This window comes from Schistocerca cancellata, chromosome 2 (assembly GCF_023864275.1).
Source record: "Schistocerca cancellata isolate TAMUIC-IGC-003103 chromosome 2, iqSchCanc2.1, whole genome shotgun sequence".
Classification (NCBI taxonomy): domain Eukaryota; kingdom Metazoa; phylum Arthropoda; class Insecta; order Orthoptera; family Acrididae; genus Schistocerca; species Schistocerca cancellata.
This window is the reverse complement of record NC_064627.1, coordinates 259,431,890-259,448,136: the sequence shown is the minus strand read 5'-3', so window position 1 is coordinate 259,448,136 and position 16,247 is coordinate 259,431,890. Positions and strand designations below refer to the sequence as shown.

The window sequence follows — 16,247 nt, the reverse complement described above, 5'->3', positions numbered from 1 at the left end:
TTTGTTTATTTCAGGATCTCGCGAAGGTCGCGAAGCGACTGCGTCTCCTGCAGCCGTCGCATCTCGTCCGTGCGAGGAGTTTGCACCTCCTTTGAATATTCACACAGAGATTAGATAGCAGCTGCCCTTGCGCTGGATTCTGTCGCTAGAGAACCTCCGTACTGGGCGAGCTATCGCAACGGAAGCAGCGCAATTATGACGTTCCAAGTACACACTTTGATTTCTACGACTTATCGTACCAGATAGACTGAAAAAAGGCACTACTATTTTTACAGCAGCTGCAGATTTCGAGAAAGCTTTTGACACTATTGACAGAATTATACTGTTAGAAATTCTGATGGCAACAGCGATAAAATATAGGGTGGCGGACGATAAGTCACCCGAATGAATTTTGATCCTACAAGTATATTACTGGTCCAATAGTATTCAAATTGTGCGCTTAACTTCGTGCAATTCATGGAAATTACGCCTGATTCGTTGCGAGTTCATCGTTTCCGTTGTGAGTCCGCCGTTTCAGTTTGCAGCGATGGCTGACAAAGGACGGTTGACCGCCGCACAAAATACGAATATAGTGTTACCGTTCGTGACGACGAACAGCGTTACACTGACACAGAGGTTTCGTGCTCCGGCACACGATGGGCTCCCAGCCCACAGACAATACGCAGATTACATAAAAAATCTGAAGATACTGGATCTGTTTTGGACACGTACCGTACGTTCGCCGCAAAACACTGAAGCAGTTCGAGTGGCTTTGACTCTTAGTCCGAGTAAATCAACAAGAAGAGCCAGTGCCGAGTTGGTAATTTCACGCCGATCTGTACAAAGAATTATTCAATCCGACCTTCACTTGTATCCATATAAGATGACTGTGGCGCATAAGCTCACTGCGAGAGATAAGGAGCTATCAAAAAATGGCTCTGAGCACTATGGGACTCAACATCTTAGGTCATAAGTCCCCGAGAACTTAGAACTTCTTAAACCTAACTAACCTAAGGACATCACACACACCCATGCCCGAGGCAGGATTCGAACCTGCGACCGTAGCAGTCCCGCGGTTCCGGACTGCAGCGCCAGAACCGCTAGACCACCGCGGCCGGCGAGAGATAAGGAGCGGAGACTGCAGTTTGCAAGGTGAGCAATCGAGCAAGACCAAGAGGCAGTGTTACACAACACATTGTTTTCTGACGAAGCTTATTTGTACGTGAACGGTGTCGTGAACAAACAAACCGTTCGGTTCTGGGCACGTGAACCTCCGCGAATAATCCACACGAAATACATCAACGGGGAGAAAGTGTGCGTATGGGTCCGATGTCAAGCCATTTCATCATACGTCCGTTCTTCTTCTTCTTCTTCTATGCTACAGTAACCGGTGAACGCTATTTATACATGCTGCGAAACCAATTCTTTCCTAACTCATGACCTCATGTCTTCCACTGCAGAGACAATGGTTCATGCAGGATGGAACACGTCCCCATACTGCCAACGTTGTGCTTGATTTCCTACACCAAATACTTTGACGTAGGGTATTGTCAAACAGATTTTCTAAACATTATGGCCGGCCGCTATGGCCGTGCGGTTCTAGGAGCTGCAGTCCGGAACCGCGGGACTGCTACGGTCGCAGGTTCGAATCCTGCCTCGGGCATGGATGTGTGTGATGTCCTTAGGTTAGTTAGGTTTAAGTAGTTCTAAGTTCTAGGGGACTGATGAACTAAGATGTTGAGTGCCATAGTGCTCAGAGCCATTTGAACATTATGCAGGAGGAGGAATGTGGCTGCCCCATAGCCCGGACATTAACCCATGTGACTTCTTCCTTCGGGGGTTCCTTAAAGAAAAGGTGTACCACAGAAAACCGGAAAATGCAGTACAACTTAGGGCCATCATTGTGGTGTTATGCTGCGCCATTACAGAAGATTTTTGTTGGAGAGTCGTCACAAATGAACGTGTGCGACTTGAATAAGTTGTAAACCAAAACGGCAGTCATACTGAACATGTTATTCATTAGGCTGTATTTCCAAGGTGTATTCTTTACTTCTACATCAATAAATTACAAATCTTGTCAACAACAAACGTGTTATGCATGAAACAAAATCAAGTGACTTATCATGCGCCACCCTTTACATATATCCAAAATTTATATGCAACATCAGCCAGACTACAGCTTTAAGAGTCGAAGAACAAGAAAGGGAGGCAGTAGTTGTGAAAAGGGACTGATGATTGTAGACTATCCTTCATGTTACTCAATATATACATAGAGCAAGCAGTAAAGAAAACCAAAGAGAAATTTGAAAAGGGAATTGAAGTTCTGGGAGAAGACATACACTGAAGCGCCAAAGAAACTGGTATAGGCATGTGTATTCAAATACAGATATTCGTAAACAGGCGGAATCAGACGCTGCGGTCGGAAACGCCTATATAAAACAGGTTTATGGCGCAGTTGTTAGATCGATTACTGCTGTTACAATGGCAGGTTATCAAGTTTGAGTTAGGACGTCGTGTTATAGACGGCGCACGAGCGATGGAACACAGTATCTCCGAAGTAGCGATGAAGTGGGGATTTTACCGTACGACCATTTCACGAGTGTACCGTGAATATCAGGAATCCGGTAAAACATCAAATCTCCAACATCGCTGCGACCGGAAAAATATCCTGCCAGAACGGGCCCAACGACGACTAAAGAGGATCTTTCAACGTGACAGAAGTGCAAGCCTTCCGCAAATAGCTGCAGGTTTCAATGCTGGGCCATCAACAAGTGTCTGCATACGAACCATTAAACGAAACATCATCGATATGGAATTTCGGAGCCAAAGGCCCACTCGTGTACTCTTGATGACTGCACGACATAAAGCTTTATGCCTCGCCTGGGCCCGTCAACACCGACATTGCACTGTTGAAGACTAGAAACTGGCCGGACGAGTCTCGTTTCAAGTTACACTGATTGGAAGGACGTGTACGGGTATGGAGACAACTTCATGAATCCATGGACCCTGTATGTCAGGAGGTGACTGTTCAGGCTGGTGAAGGCTCTGTAATGGCGTGGGGTGTGTGCAGCTGGATTGATATGGGACCCCTGATACGTCTAGATACGACTCTGACAAGTGACATGTAAGCAAACATCCTGTCTGATCACCTGCATCCATTCATGTGCATTATGCATTCCGACGGACTCGGGCAATTCCAGCAGGACAATACGACACTCTACACGTCCAGAATTTCTACAGAGTGGCTCCAGGAACACTGTTTTGAGTTTAAACGCTTCCTCTGGCCACCTAACTTCCCAGACATGAACAGTACTGAGCATATCTGGGATGACTTTCAACGTGCCGTTCAGAAGAGATCTCCGCTCCTCGTACTCTTACGGATTTATGGGCCGCCCCGCAGGATTCATGGTGTCAGTTCCCTGCAGCACTATTTCAGAGATTAGTCGAGTCCATGCCACGTCCTGTTGCGGCACTTCTGCGTACTCGCGTGGGCCCTACACAATATTAGTCAGGTGTACCAGTTTCTTTCGCTCTTCAGTGTATAAACTCTTAAAATTTGCCAATGACATTGTAATTCTGACAGGGACTATATTGGAGCTGGAAAATAGGGTTCAAAATGGCTCTGAGCGCTATGGGACTCAACTGCTGAGGTCATTAGTCCCCTAGAACTTAGAACTAGTTAAACCTAACTAACCTAAGGACATCACAAACATCCATGCCCGAGGCAGGATTCGAACCTGCGACCGTAGCGGTCTTGCGGTTCCAGACTGCAGCGCTTTTAACCGCACGGCCGGAAAATAGGGTCTTGAAAATAGGTTACAAGCACTAAGGTGATGTTGAGTGAACTAGACTAAGAAATGTGACACTAATAGTAGATGAGCTTTGTTTGCTATTCGGGGGAATAAACTGTGGACGGTCAAAGTAGTGATGATAAAATATGAAGACTGGGCAACAGCAAGGAAAGCATTTCTGCGTAATGAATACGAATTAACATAGCATATAAATGTTAAGTATTCGGAAGTCTTTTCTGAAGGTATTTATACGGAGTGTAGCCTTGCACGGAAGTTGTATGTGCACGACAACTAGTACAGCCAAAATGAGAAGTGTTTGAATTACGGTGCTACAGAGTAATTAATGAACTATTGATCGAACTGGGGAGAAAAAAAAAACTTGTGGCAGAACATGGAGGAAAGTCTCTTCCTAAGGCATCAAAGAATACTTGCTTCGGTAGTTTAGGGGAGGGAGACCACAGCTTGACTACAGTAACCAATTTCAAGTGCATAAAAGTTGGAGTACTAATGCAGAGATTGAGATGCCTGCACAGGATAGACTTGCGTGGAAAGATGTATCAAACAAGCCTTAGGGCTGAGGAGTGTAATATTAATAACATTTTCGACGCAACATACCACCAACTCATTGAAGTTGTTTCGTTAGAAGTTTTGCACCAGGGCACAGAAGTTGTATGCAGATTGCCAAGTCTTCGCGATCGCGAAGGTTTTGCAGTCCGAAGAAAACCTTCTGTCTGGTAAGATGGCAAAGGTGCAAGAGACGTTTAGCAAGTAATCCAACATATTTTATGGAAACAGGTTGGTTTTTATTCAAAATTCCAATACACCGTATTATTCCCCTCTCTTTTGGTTCCTAAACCATATTTTTTAATAACCTCCGTTCAATGCGACGACCTTACGCCACCCCACTGGTGCCACTCCATGGTCGACGTCGGCGCCAATGTTCTGCTACAACAACAACAACAACAACAACAACAACATCCAACAACCACCACCACCACCATCCACCACCACCACCACCATCCACCACCACCATCCACGTACTGCTCCACGCTCAGCGCATCCTTCACGAACCTAAACACTTGGAAGTCGGAAGGTGCAAGATCTGGGCTGTAGGGTGGACGAGGAAGGACAGTCGAATGAAGTTTTGTGAGCTTCTCTCGGGTGCGCAGACTTGTGTGAAGCCGTGGAGAATGAAGTTCGTTTTGCATTTTTGTGGCGGCGGACGCGCCGTAATCGTTTCCTCAATTTCAGGGGTGGGGGGTCGGGGGTGGGTTGTACAATATATTTCCGAATTCATCGTCGACCGCGAGGGAGGGTATCAAACGCACTAATATCTTCAGAGTCCCTGACGACTGTCGCCATGACTACTGGCAAAGGGTGTCAGCACTATCAACTTGTGCAGCGAGATGTTTGCGACCTGTCAATCATCTCGAACAAGAGTGACCGCACGTTCCGACATTGGAGGAGAGAGTTCTGTGTGGCTGGCCGACATGCGGGAGATAGGACAGGTTTGCGCGACCTTGTTCCGAAGATGACACACGCCTCGCCCAATGACTAGCCGTACTTTTGTTCACTACCAGGTCGCCGTAGACATTCTGCAAGCGCCTGTGAATATCTGTGATGCTAAGGTTTTCCGCCAAAAGAAACTCAAGACAGCTCTCTGCTTCGAATGCACCTCCGTTCAGAAGCCATTTTGAAGCTACTTATAGCATCCCGAGCTAACGGGACTTTATGAAACAGCAAGAGCTGAAGCGGGAATATTCAACTATGTCCCACAATAAATTCCGCATTTTTTTCAACCAAAATTGCCGAGAAGAAAAGGTGTTGTATTACTTATTGAACGCTCCTCTTATGTAGCTACAATCATATCAGGTGGACAGGTAGATTCTGTCTTCCTAGATTTCCGCTCGACAATGTATCGTTATGGCGACTGATGACCAAATTACGCTTGTAGGAGTTCAGTGCGTAATGTATCTCCCAGAAAGCTTCAAATCAACAAGCACTCTGCTGCAGAATGAAAATTCTGTTATGGACTAGAAATCTTTTCAATGTGGTGTTACAGGACATTGACAAATGTTACATGAGCCGATCGAATAAAGATCGAGAAATTCCTGGCACGAGTCAACCAAAAAATGCTCAAACAATTTAATGAAACGAAGAAAACAAGTGGTCGATGAGAGTCGCAGCTGTAAACCGTGGTTGAAGAAATGGTGGAAGGAAAGAACTGTAGCAGCTGGTCTCTTCCTAGTGCGGCAGATCGTCGATGAACTAGAATGCAGCAGTTACGCTGAAACAGAGGGCGGCTTCAAATCTTTCTTTGGCATAACAACGAAAAACAACAACAAAATACGCATGCGTGAAGCAAATCTTTCCCTGTACTTTATCATTTAACGTCCAACATACACCACTAAACCGTCCGTGTAGCGAAATTCCAGAGCAGATCTCACGCAAGACTAAGACGCAGTATCTTTCGAAAACAATTTATCAATAGGCTAAAATAAACCGAAACATGCAGAGCGGTACTAAGAAATATACGCTTACGTTTCCTAGCCAACTCTAGCACTTTTACTACAAATCTGCAATTGTACAAAGAAACTACTTCCACTACCAGCAGCCCTGGAGTTAAATATTCTCGAACGCTTCGTTCCTATAAAGTGTAAGACTTCACAAGTCTAAAAATTTAGAACTACGCAAGACTTATCGATATGTCATTGACTTGTACAACTTTGATACACTTAACTGAGTCACCTGGAAACAAAGTGAAGTTTGGAGAGGTAACTTTAAGCTCAGAGTGGTGGCTGGAGGTGGTTCGAGTCCCATCTTGACGTACAACTTCAATCAAATGTTCGTCGTCGCGGCGTGTACTTCTGTATAGTGTAGAAAAAATAATGTGTGGTTCTTGCCAATATTACACACACACACACACACACACACACACACACACACACACACACACACACACAACCACGCGATTTCAATGACACTTATGAAGTTGTATAAGTTCCTGGAAGTGAAAGGGGAGGGCGAAACATGTCAGGTCTTTTTTCAAGAATTGTCTCTGTATTAGGCTGTACTGATTTAGAAAAATCGCGGAAAACCTAACTCAGAACAGCATTACGCGTCCAGTGATAATCAATGCACCATTTCGTCCGCTAACTTCAGGTTCAGTGGGTTGGCGCTATCCACCTACACAACTGGAGTACAATTCTTCAGGGTTTTCAGAAAAACTTATGGTCTGGTTCGCTTTTAATTATGGAAACATGTGCAATCATTTATCCACCTTTTGTACAAGGGGCAATCAAAAACAGAACACCAGCAACAACAGGTACACGGAATGGTTCCATTCAGAAGTAATCACCACGCGCGATAGGACGTTAATCCCACTCGGAGACGAGACAGTCAATTCCTGTTTCGTAGAACGCCGTCGGATCCACAACCGCAAACACTCTTGCACTTCCTCCTCCGACTGAAACAGACGTCCATACATGTCTCTCTTCAGTCGCCAAAGATGTGAAATCGCACGGTGAACAATCCGGGCTAAAAGGAGGCTGTTGCAGTGTTTCCCAATCACATCGCCTTCGTTCGACTGGCAATGAGGGGGGCGTTGTGAAAAAGGATGATTCCGTCCTGACAGCATTCCGAAAACCCGAGGGCAAACGACAAAGCTAACAGTGGAAACATCTTACATCTCCCCAGTCAAAGAACTCCAAAGCTGTTCCAGTAGCGTCACGACGACCTTCCCCGACTGCAGGGGCCCTCCGCTCGAGTTCCTCTAGTGTGAAACCACAATGAATGCGCAGCGCTATGAAGACACTTTGCAGGAAGTGCGACGCGTCTTGAAGTCGCCCAGGAATGCTGTCTGACGAAATCATCTTGTTAGACGATAACGTCCGCCTCCCACTCTGCCAATAAGAGGAAGGCCACGCGTCAGCTATTTGGTTGGGAAACACAAACATCCTCCGCGGAGTCCCGAACTCCCCCAGTGTGATGTTTGCATCTTTGGCCACCTGAAGAAAGAGTGCATAAACGTCGGTTTCATTCGGACGTGGAAGTGCAAGAGTGGATGCATCTGTGGACCGGTCAGCAGCCGACCGCGTTCTACGGAACAGGAACTTATCTCGTCTCCCAGTCGCACTTTCTGTAAAGTGTCTTCATAGCGCTGCACACTGATTGTGATTTCACACTCAAGTAACTCGAGAGCAGAGGGCCCTTGCAGTCGGAGGAGGTCGTCATAACGCTACTGGAACAGCATTGGAGTTCTTTGGCGGGGGAGATGTGGGATGACGTTTGCCCTCGGGTTGTCGGAATGCTGTCAGGATGGAATCATCCTTCTGCACAACGCTTGCCTCCTCATAGTAACGCATATTTTCAATTCACTGCAATACGATGACACTAATTTTCTTAGGCTTTAAGTTCCAATACAATAAAATTTTCTTGACACAGAAAATCTTCTGCTCACAAATCACGGATTTACAAATCATCGCACGTGAGAAACTCAACTTGCCGGCAGGGAAGCATGTAGATTCAATATTCACATACTTTTGGAAAGCGTCTAACACAGTGCCCCTCTACAGACTTAACGAAGGTCCGAGCGTACGGAATGTTGTCAGACATGTAAATGACTCCAAGACTTCTTAATCTAATACACTAAAGATGGGTGCGGGTGAGCTGTTACGTTATTGCGTCATCGTAAATTTTACTACTCCGTATTTTATTCAAAGGCAATCACAATTTATAGTTTATGCACTAACTCACTATAACATCTCCAATGGTATGTTACATTCAAAATAAGTAAAAAATGTCCAGTTTAACACCCTATACTGACACTACCAGATTGGCGGGAGCCTGATTTGGTACCAACGGCAACCGTAAATTTTACGACGGTTTAGTAACAGAGTTAAGCAATAGAACCCAGTATGCTATTATCTGCTGATGACGCTGCAATCCAAGGTAAAACGCCATCGTTTAGTGACTGAGAATACAGGATGACTTAGAATTCTTATTTGATATGATACATGTGCAGCCTGCTCTAAATACAGAAAAAAACGTAAGTTAATGCAGATGTGGGAAAAACAGTCTCATAATGTTCAAATACAGTATTAGTGATAAACAGCTTGATAAGTTACGTCGATTAAATATTTAGGCATAAAACTGCAAAGCGGTATTAAATGGAACGAGCATATAAGGTCAGTTGTAGGGAAAGTGGCTGGTCGAGTTCTTGTTACGAGGAGTGCTCAAAAATTCCACATCTGATACTCTGCTCCCATCGCCGTTTTCACTTCCGGAAGCAGTCTTGAAATGAAATGGCTCTGAGCACTATGGGACTTAATATCTTAGGTCATCAGTCCCCTAGAACTTAGAACTACTTAAACCTAACTAATCTAAGGACATCACACACATCCATGCCGGAGGCAGGGTTCGAAGCTGCGACCGTAGCAGTCCCACGGTTCCGGACTCCAGCGCCTAGAACCGCACGGCCACCGCGGCCGGCTGAATAGTCTTGGTACGCCTCTTGCTGGTTTGCGCGAAGCGCAGCCTGAGAATTTTATTTTATCTCGCTCGCCTATTTGTGCAAATCTTCATCCTGTCAGCGGGGTTTTCAATTTTGGAAATAAAAGGAAAGTCCGCAGAGGCCAGGTCTGGAGAGTACTGAAGATGGAGCAGCGAGTTCGTTTCTTGTGCAACAGTCGCGCACCAACAGGGATCTCGCCACATTTCAGGCCTTCTCCTTCCCACACTTCGTCGCAGGCGTGGGAACACGTCCCGATAGTATCATCGATTAACGGTTAGTCCCTGTGGCACGAATTCGTGATGAACTAATCCTCCACAGTCAAAACTATCAACATGCCTTTGCAATTTGATGTGGCCTGACAAGCATTTTTTGGTCTTGGAGAACCATTCCCGACCCATTATCAAAATTGAACCTTGGTCTCAACATCATAGACCTACGTTTCATCACCAGTTATTACTCTCTTAAGGAACATCTCGTTCTCATTTGCGCGATCCAAAAGCTCTTCACAGGCGGCAAACAATGCATTCCAAAGTGCTCTATCAGGGTTTTATGACATGATCCAACTGTAAAGTTACATTCTTCTGCAATCTCTTGGACAGCCAGTCTTCGACTGGCACACACAATTTCGTTGAAGTTCCTGATACAAGCGTCGTCGGTAGACGTCGAATGGCGGCGTGAACGAGGTTCTTTTTTAACTTCTGTCCGACCAATTTAAAACCGCGTGAATCATTCGTAACACCGAATACGGCTTAAGCACTCATCGCCGTAAGCCTCCTGCATCACTTGGTCTCTCTGTATAAAGATTTTCTTGAGTTTCATGCAAAATTTAATGTAGACGCGTTGTTCTTCTAACTCTGCCACTCGAAATTCGCAAGCTGTGCGACACAACGTTCTACTCAATACAGCACTGAACAATTGCTAACAGACATACAATACAACTGGTTACTACACATTAAACACACAGGCTTGTGCAGGGATGCAAACTGCATTTCACTCCACCACACCACTGGCGCGAAATTACGAATGCCCCGGAATTTTGTGAACAGACCTCGTATTGGAGAATTCTAAGAAAGTGTAGGTCGTCTATAAAGGCGACCGCGTACATAACACTTGTACGACTCATTCCTGAGTACTACTCGAGCGTTTCGAATCCCCGCGAGGTCGGGTTAAAGATATCGAGACAATACAGAGTCGTGCTGTTAGAATTGCTACCGGTTAAGTGCGATCAACACGCGAGAATTGCGGAAATGCTCCGCGAACTCAAATAGGAAATCCTGGATGAGGAAAAATTCTTTCCGCGAAGCACTACTGAGAAAGTGTGGAGACTCGGCGTTTGCGACAGACCGCAGAATAATCCAACTGCCTACATACCACTCGCGTAAGAACCGCGAAGGCAATGTAAGACAAATCACGGCTCGTTCGGAAATGTAACTGTATTCAATAGTTTTTCTCTCGCTCCACTTGCTAGTGGAACATAAACGTACACCTGTCGTTGGTCCCTCCATTCGGACAACAGGGTGTATTTGCGGTCATTTGTTACATATCCCGACAGAGTTCCATGGTCCAGTAACGACATTCGTGGCCCATGTCAATCGGCGGGCTCGAGTGTCAGCAAAGGGACACGATTTGCTTCCTGAAAATACAATCCTGGTAGAAATGAGTTCATGACGCCCCACATTCATATCAGCGGCTATCTGACACCGAACATCGCCCTGTATTGCTCTTGCGGAAGCGACATGACGTCCTGTTGGTCTGTTTGTGCTTGTGAAAACTGTGATACTGAAGATCCGCGTTAGACCATGTTAACCTTAGAATCTATCATTCATATTTATCTCTAATATGGTATGACTCACGCCTTTTGCACCGATCGTCACCCTACATTCAACGTCGATTAACTCGCGACTTGCTGCGATGTTAACAACATTGTGTTAAAGTTCCTTTATAACTGTGGTTACGAAAAATAAGTCAACTATTGTGTTCACATAATCATCGTACTTATTCAAAATAGTCTTCTGCTGGACCACATAGCTGAAATCGTTTTAAAAGTGTTTCGCAACAGTAACTGTAGTCCTTTTTTGGAGTTGCATTTAGTACATTTCTCGGACGTCCTCAACTGTGTTATAACGGTGTCTTTTCATTGCCAATTTCACTTTGGAGAACAACCAGATGTAGGTTGGGGCCTGATCTGGCCGTTACAGGACAGTGATCCATTTGCTGGCAAAAAACTGGTGAGCAATCTTCCCTTTGTCGGCTGGGGTGTCTTCATGGAGGAGCAACCAGGGACCTGTCCCTGATTCGACGACTTCTCGCCCACAAACGCTGGAGAACTCAGAACTTTATGTTGCCTCACTGCTTCACTGCCATTTTCCGACAAGTGTCCGACATTAACTGTTACATTCACGGCCAGGCTCCCTGCTACAGTTTTCGAAACTTCAAGGATCATAACGCCATCTCGTCACGAGATAACAATGCAGTTTGCAATTTCACACAAGCAATCTGACTGGCAGACAACCCAAATACCGAGTTTAAACTCGTGCCATACACGGCAAATCTTCAGATAGGAGAAGTTCTTCATGTGGCTCTTTGTAGTTTTGCTTCGGAACATTCTTTATTTAGTCTATATCGAAGCTCTTATTTTCCAGCGAGAGTTTGCCCTTATTCTACACATCCCTACCGAAACTTTTTTCTGGTATGCTGGCTCCCAGTATATTATAGAACAGCCCAAAATCTGTTAATAAACCATTGACGGATGGCAGGAGAGGGAAACCTGAGTCACACAAGCAACACCACCTATAATGGATTTTTTTCCAAGCCTCGTCCGACGCGTCGTCTGCAGTAACTCAAGCATACAATTTCAGTATCTTCCGCTCCACAGCTTCTATTTGCTTATCGTAGAACGCCTTGTGGTAACAGTAGAGCACCTGCAGACCTCTCATATTCTCCTATCCAGAACTATCACTCGCAGAACGCTGCAATGGACGGCCAAATCTCCGCTAGTTTTAAACACAGAGATGATGGAAAGATATTTCATGGCCACGTATTTGGCAGAGAGATCGGGTGAAGTTCTCTGCAAATGCAATAGCAAACTCGAATCCACATTAAAGCACAGTCTTACAAGTAGCTCGTCCGCACTAGCAGGCTGTAATGCAGTGCTGCGCAGAAATAATGGACACGAAGGGAGAATATATTTTCCCCATTGTGGGACTGGAAGCGATAGACAAGTGTACCGAGGCGACCACGTTCTCCCGACCTCATTCTTACGGATTTCTTTAGTGTGGGGAAAATGAAGCGTCTGGTGTACGAGACAGCAACACTCTCTCCAGAAGAGCTGGTGGCTCGTTTGGCTGAGGCTGCAGCAATTATTCGTGAAGCACCTGATTTTATTGTGTCTGTTGCACAACCATTACTACGCAGATGCCAGTTGTGCATTGGTTAAAGCACGGCTTACTCCACAATATTGCTAAAATAATATTCATCACTGATAGTCTGAACACTGTTCTAAAGATCACTAGCATCAAAACATTCCTGAGCCCCTAACTGAGAAACTGTGCACCTTTGTAACATTTTGGTCACACAAAGTGTCAACATTTTTTTTTTACATCCTGTACAACAGTCGCGGCTCTCAATAAATATTATTTGAAAAAAATAGTATTACACCACTCTTTTTCTCAACCCAGACTTTTCACCATAGATTTTTTAGCTGATTTGTAAAACAGAATGTGCCAATCTATTACGATCTTATCAAGTTTAGTTGGCTTCATTAGACAAAAAAATATATTTTACACTCATTTAACCAAAAAGCTGCTACAACAAAAAATATATGAACTGTAATGGAAACTATGAAAGCTAGAACTATTTGCAATACAGGGCCTACAGTCATTAAGACAAAAATCTGACAATCCTACAGCAATGAAACTGGAAATGCTTTTCATGCTAAACATATTTTGCCTGGTATACAGGCAGAATGTGATTTATGCCCCAATCATTAACAATACACTTTGCATTCAAAAGATGTAGTGAGACAACGAAAAAACTAAACTGCAAACAGTGTCTAAAGTAACAAACCAAAGCACAGCTTTTTTCACTAATGAGGGGCAAGTACCTGACTTAAATGTAAACAGACAATCTGAGAATATCATGACATACAGGAACAAATGGACTGCTAGAAACACTTATAGAAAAGAGGAGCAGTATGATAACATTTGAATACAGGCAACAGAAGCTGTGTATGGAGTACTGATGACCCTAGCAACGGACATAACACTGGGAAAAAGAACTACATATGTCAATTGATATCAAAAGCAATATCAGCTGCCCAAAAAAATTAAACTGCCCATACCTCCCAGCAGAGATAAATGACATATCATTACTACTCTTGAACTTAAATAGTTTTTCCATTTAGTCTCAATTTAGCATCTCGTTTGCAGAAGGTATGTATAGTTATAAAAATCAATCTACATATGCCATCTGCAGAGTTGCAGCATATGCTTCACATCTGTAGCAGGTGTTCCGTCATATGCAAAGTTTCTCTGATATTGGTTCAATCCACTGGTACTTGAAAGGACCTGTTGTGGAAACTATAAATGTAGATTAAAATCTCAGCCTACAAACACTCAATTTTCTTCACACAATTCAGCTCTAAAATCAATATGCAGCCAATAAAACACAAAGATATGTAGTCCTATAAATATTTTAAAATACATTATCACATGTCACTACAAGCACAGAAGGCTGCATACAAACTGCTCACAAAATGTTAGATTAATTTATTACAGAATGTAGCTGACTTTGCCTGTTACACAAATTTCGATTCTCATACGTGTGAATGAACCAGATGACAGTGATCGTCAATGTTTACCCCACCAATTAAGAAAAATTTTTAATGGTTAGGAAATTGCTGTTTTACCGATATTCAAATACATAAAACTTTATAATCTACAACTACATATGAGAAAGATTTCCGTGAGATAACAGGGGAAATACAAATGTGATAAACACACATACAAAAATTTTCAATAAACGTGCTTCTCACTACGTCACAACGAGAGAAGTCCACAGGCGTTGCCCTTTATCTGTGTGCTATTCAATCGTAAATTTACATTTATTCTTAGCCAGAATGTTCGAATCTCTCCCTCAAAGTTTCTTTGATAAAAAAAAATCAACGTTAAAAACTGCGAACACACAAGGACCAAAATTTACAAACTAATTAAATGATCACAATGGCACTTGACGGATAGTAATGCATACGCCTCGTGTAACAGATACTAACTACTGTTAACATAAGAAATTTTACAATCAAGAGATTTTGTTTTCTTCTTTATTGATTGCTAGTCTCTTGCAATAAACAAACGAGTTCTGCACCATATACTCTACAGTTAAAGCATGTAGTTTAACGCTAATCTCAAAACTACATGTTGGTCTTTAATAATGATATAAATTAAATCCAAAACATTAATCGTCAAAGGACAAACAACGAATTACACATGGTTGGGCGCGAGTACATGAGTGAAATCAAAAAGTTCCTGACAGTGTAAACAACGGGCATTACACAATTAATATGGCACGAAAGACATCGTCTGGAACGCATACCAAACTGAATTATGCAATTCGTCATACTTTAAACTGCTAATGCTATTTTTCATTACTGAAGCTTGTTTCTAGTTGTCATACAGCAAAGTAAACACCCGACATAACGATGAGTAGAAGAAGCGCCATCATCTAATGATGAACATCAAACGTATGTTTATAATATCTTTTGATAAATCTGTTGAAAATGTATCAGTGCACTCACCATTTTCACTCTGTCCAACCAAAACACCCACGCCAAGCAAGAGCCCTACATTGCCGCTCCAACCGCTACTCCGACCCATCGCGGCCATCTTCTCTTCTACTACATTGTATCTCTGACGTCACGCCTGCGATGTCGTAATTCTGTACCTGAATTTGCACCGCGCTCCAAGAACAGACGGCCGTCTATGAAGTATATGATACGTTTATCGGTCTACAATAAGAAAAATAAACGAAATGTGACTTTGAATTTGAACGTAAAGATGAATAATTTTTTCTTTAAAATACATATTAAGTTAGTCTTGTGACAAAATTTGGACTTAAAAGCTTATAAACTAGGGCGCAAACGAAATCTGAAATTTTGTCGACAGAGTGTCTATTAACAATGAATTTGTGGTACACTATGAATTCTCTGTTAAGCATGTAACACAGGAAACACACCGAAGGCGGATTCTTTACATTTGAGCAGATATATTTGAACAGCTCGATATAATTAACTCTGAGCTGTTTTGTTCCTAAAGTTTGCACATCTTTCGAAACTACCAGTTTAACTTAACATTACACGTTATATTGTAAGGCCTACACTCACTGCTCCTCGAACATCATCAGAACTAGAATTTTAGTTGTGATTTTCAGATAAACCACTGGTTATTTCGTAGTATTGATATTTAAACAGCGCTCTTTCCTCGTAGGCGCAGTGACATCGATATCCGCAGTCAACTTAAAAATCGAGATACACTTATATTTTATTGTAATTTTTGGGCAAACAACTGTCACTTGTCCAGCACTGATATTTAAACAAAGCTTGGTGTATTTACATACGTTGTGTCATTGTTATCAGACATTAATTTAGAAGTAGTGATACTTTACTGTTAAAATAACTGTCTCGTAAGTTACTTTTTGCGAACCGGATCGAAAGACTAAAACCACCGTCAATGAGCTCAGAGTCCTACAAAATAAACTGCAAGCAGTGAAGTTAAAGACTGAACTGATATAGACTACTGTTCTCAGTTATTGACAGTATGATTGCCATGATTGTTGCACATAGGCGTGAAAATGACATTATTGTTAATGAAGTAGGTTTTGGTATCTTAGTATCGTGGCAACAACCAGAGTGGATTTAGATCCACTAAGCAGCAAGCAATATAAGGAGGCTTTAGAATGATAATAAGTAAGCG

At 43.2% G+C, this 16,247-nt stretch overlaps 1 protein-coding gene across 1 annotated transcript in view; it reads right to left on the bottom strand.

The window, feature by feature from the left end:
• Window positions 1-15,184, bottom strand: part of LOC126161600 (bone morphogenetic protein receptor type-1B) — a 183,329-nt gene extending 168,145 nt beyond the window's left edge. The window contains 1 exon segment of the mRNA XM_049917548.1: window positions 15,074-15,184. Within this exon segment, the coding sequence (XP_049773505.1) occupies window positions 15,074-15,161 (88 nt within the window). The 5' untranslated portion in view covers window positions 15,162-15,184.
• Window positions 15,185-16,247: the final 1,063 nt, after the last annotated feature.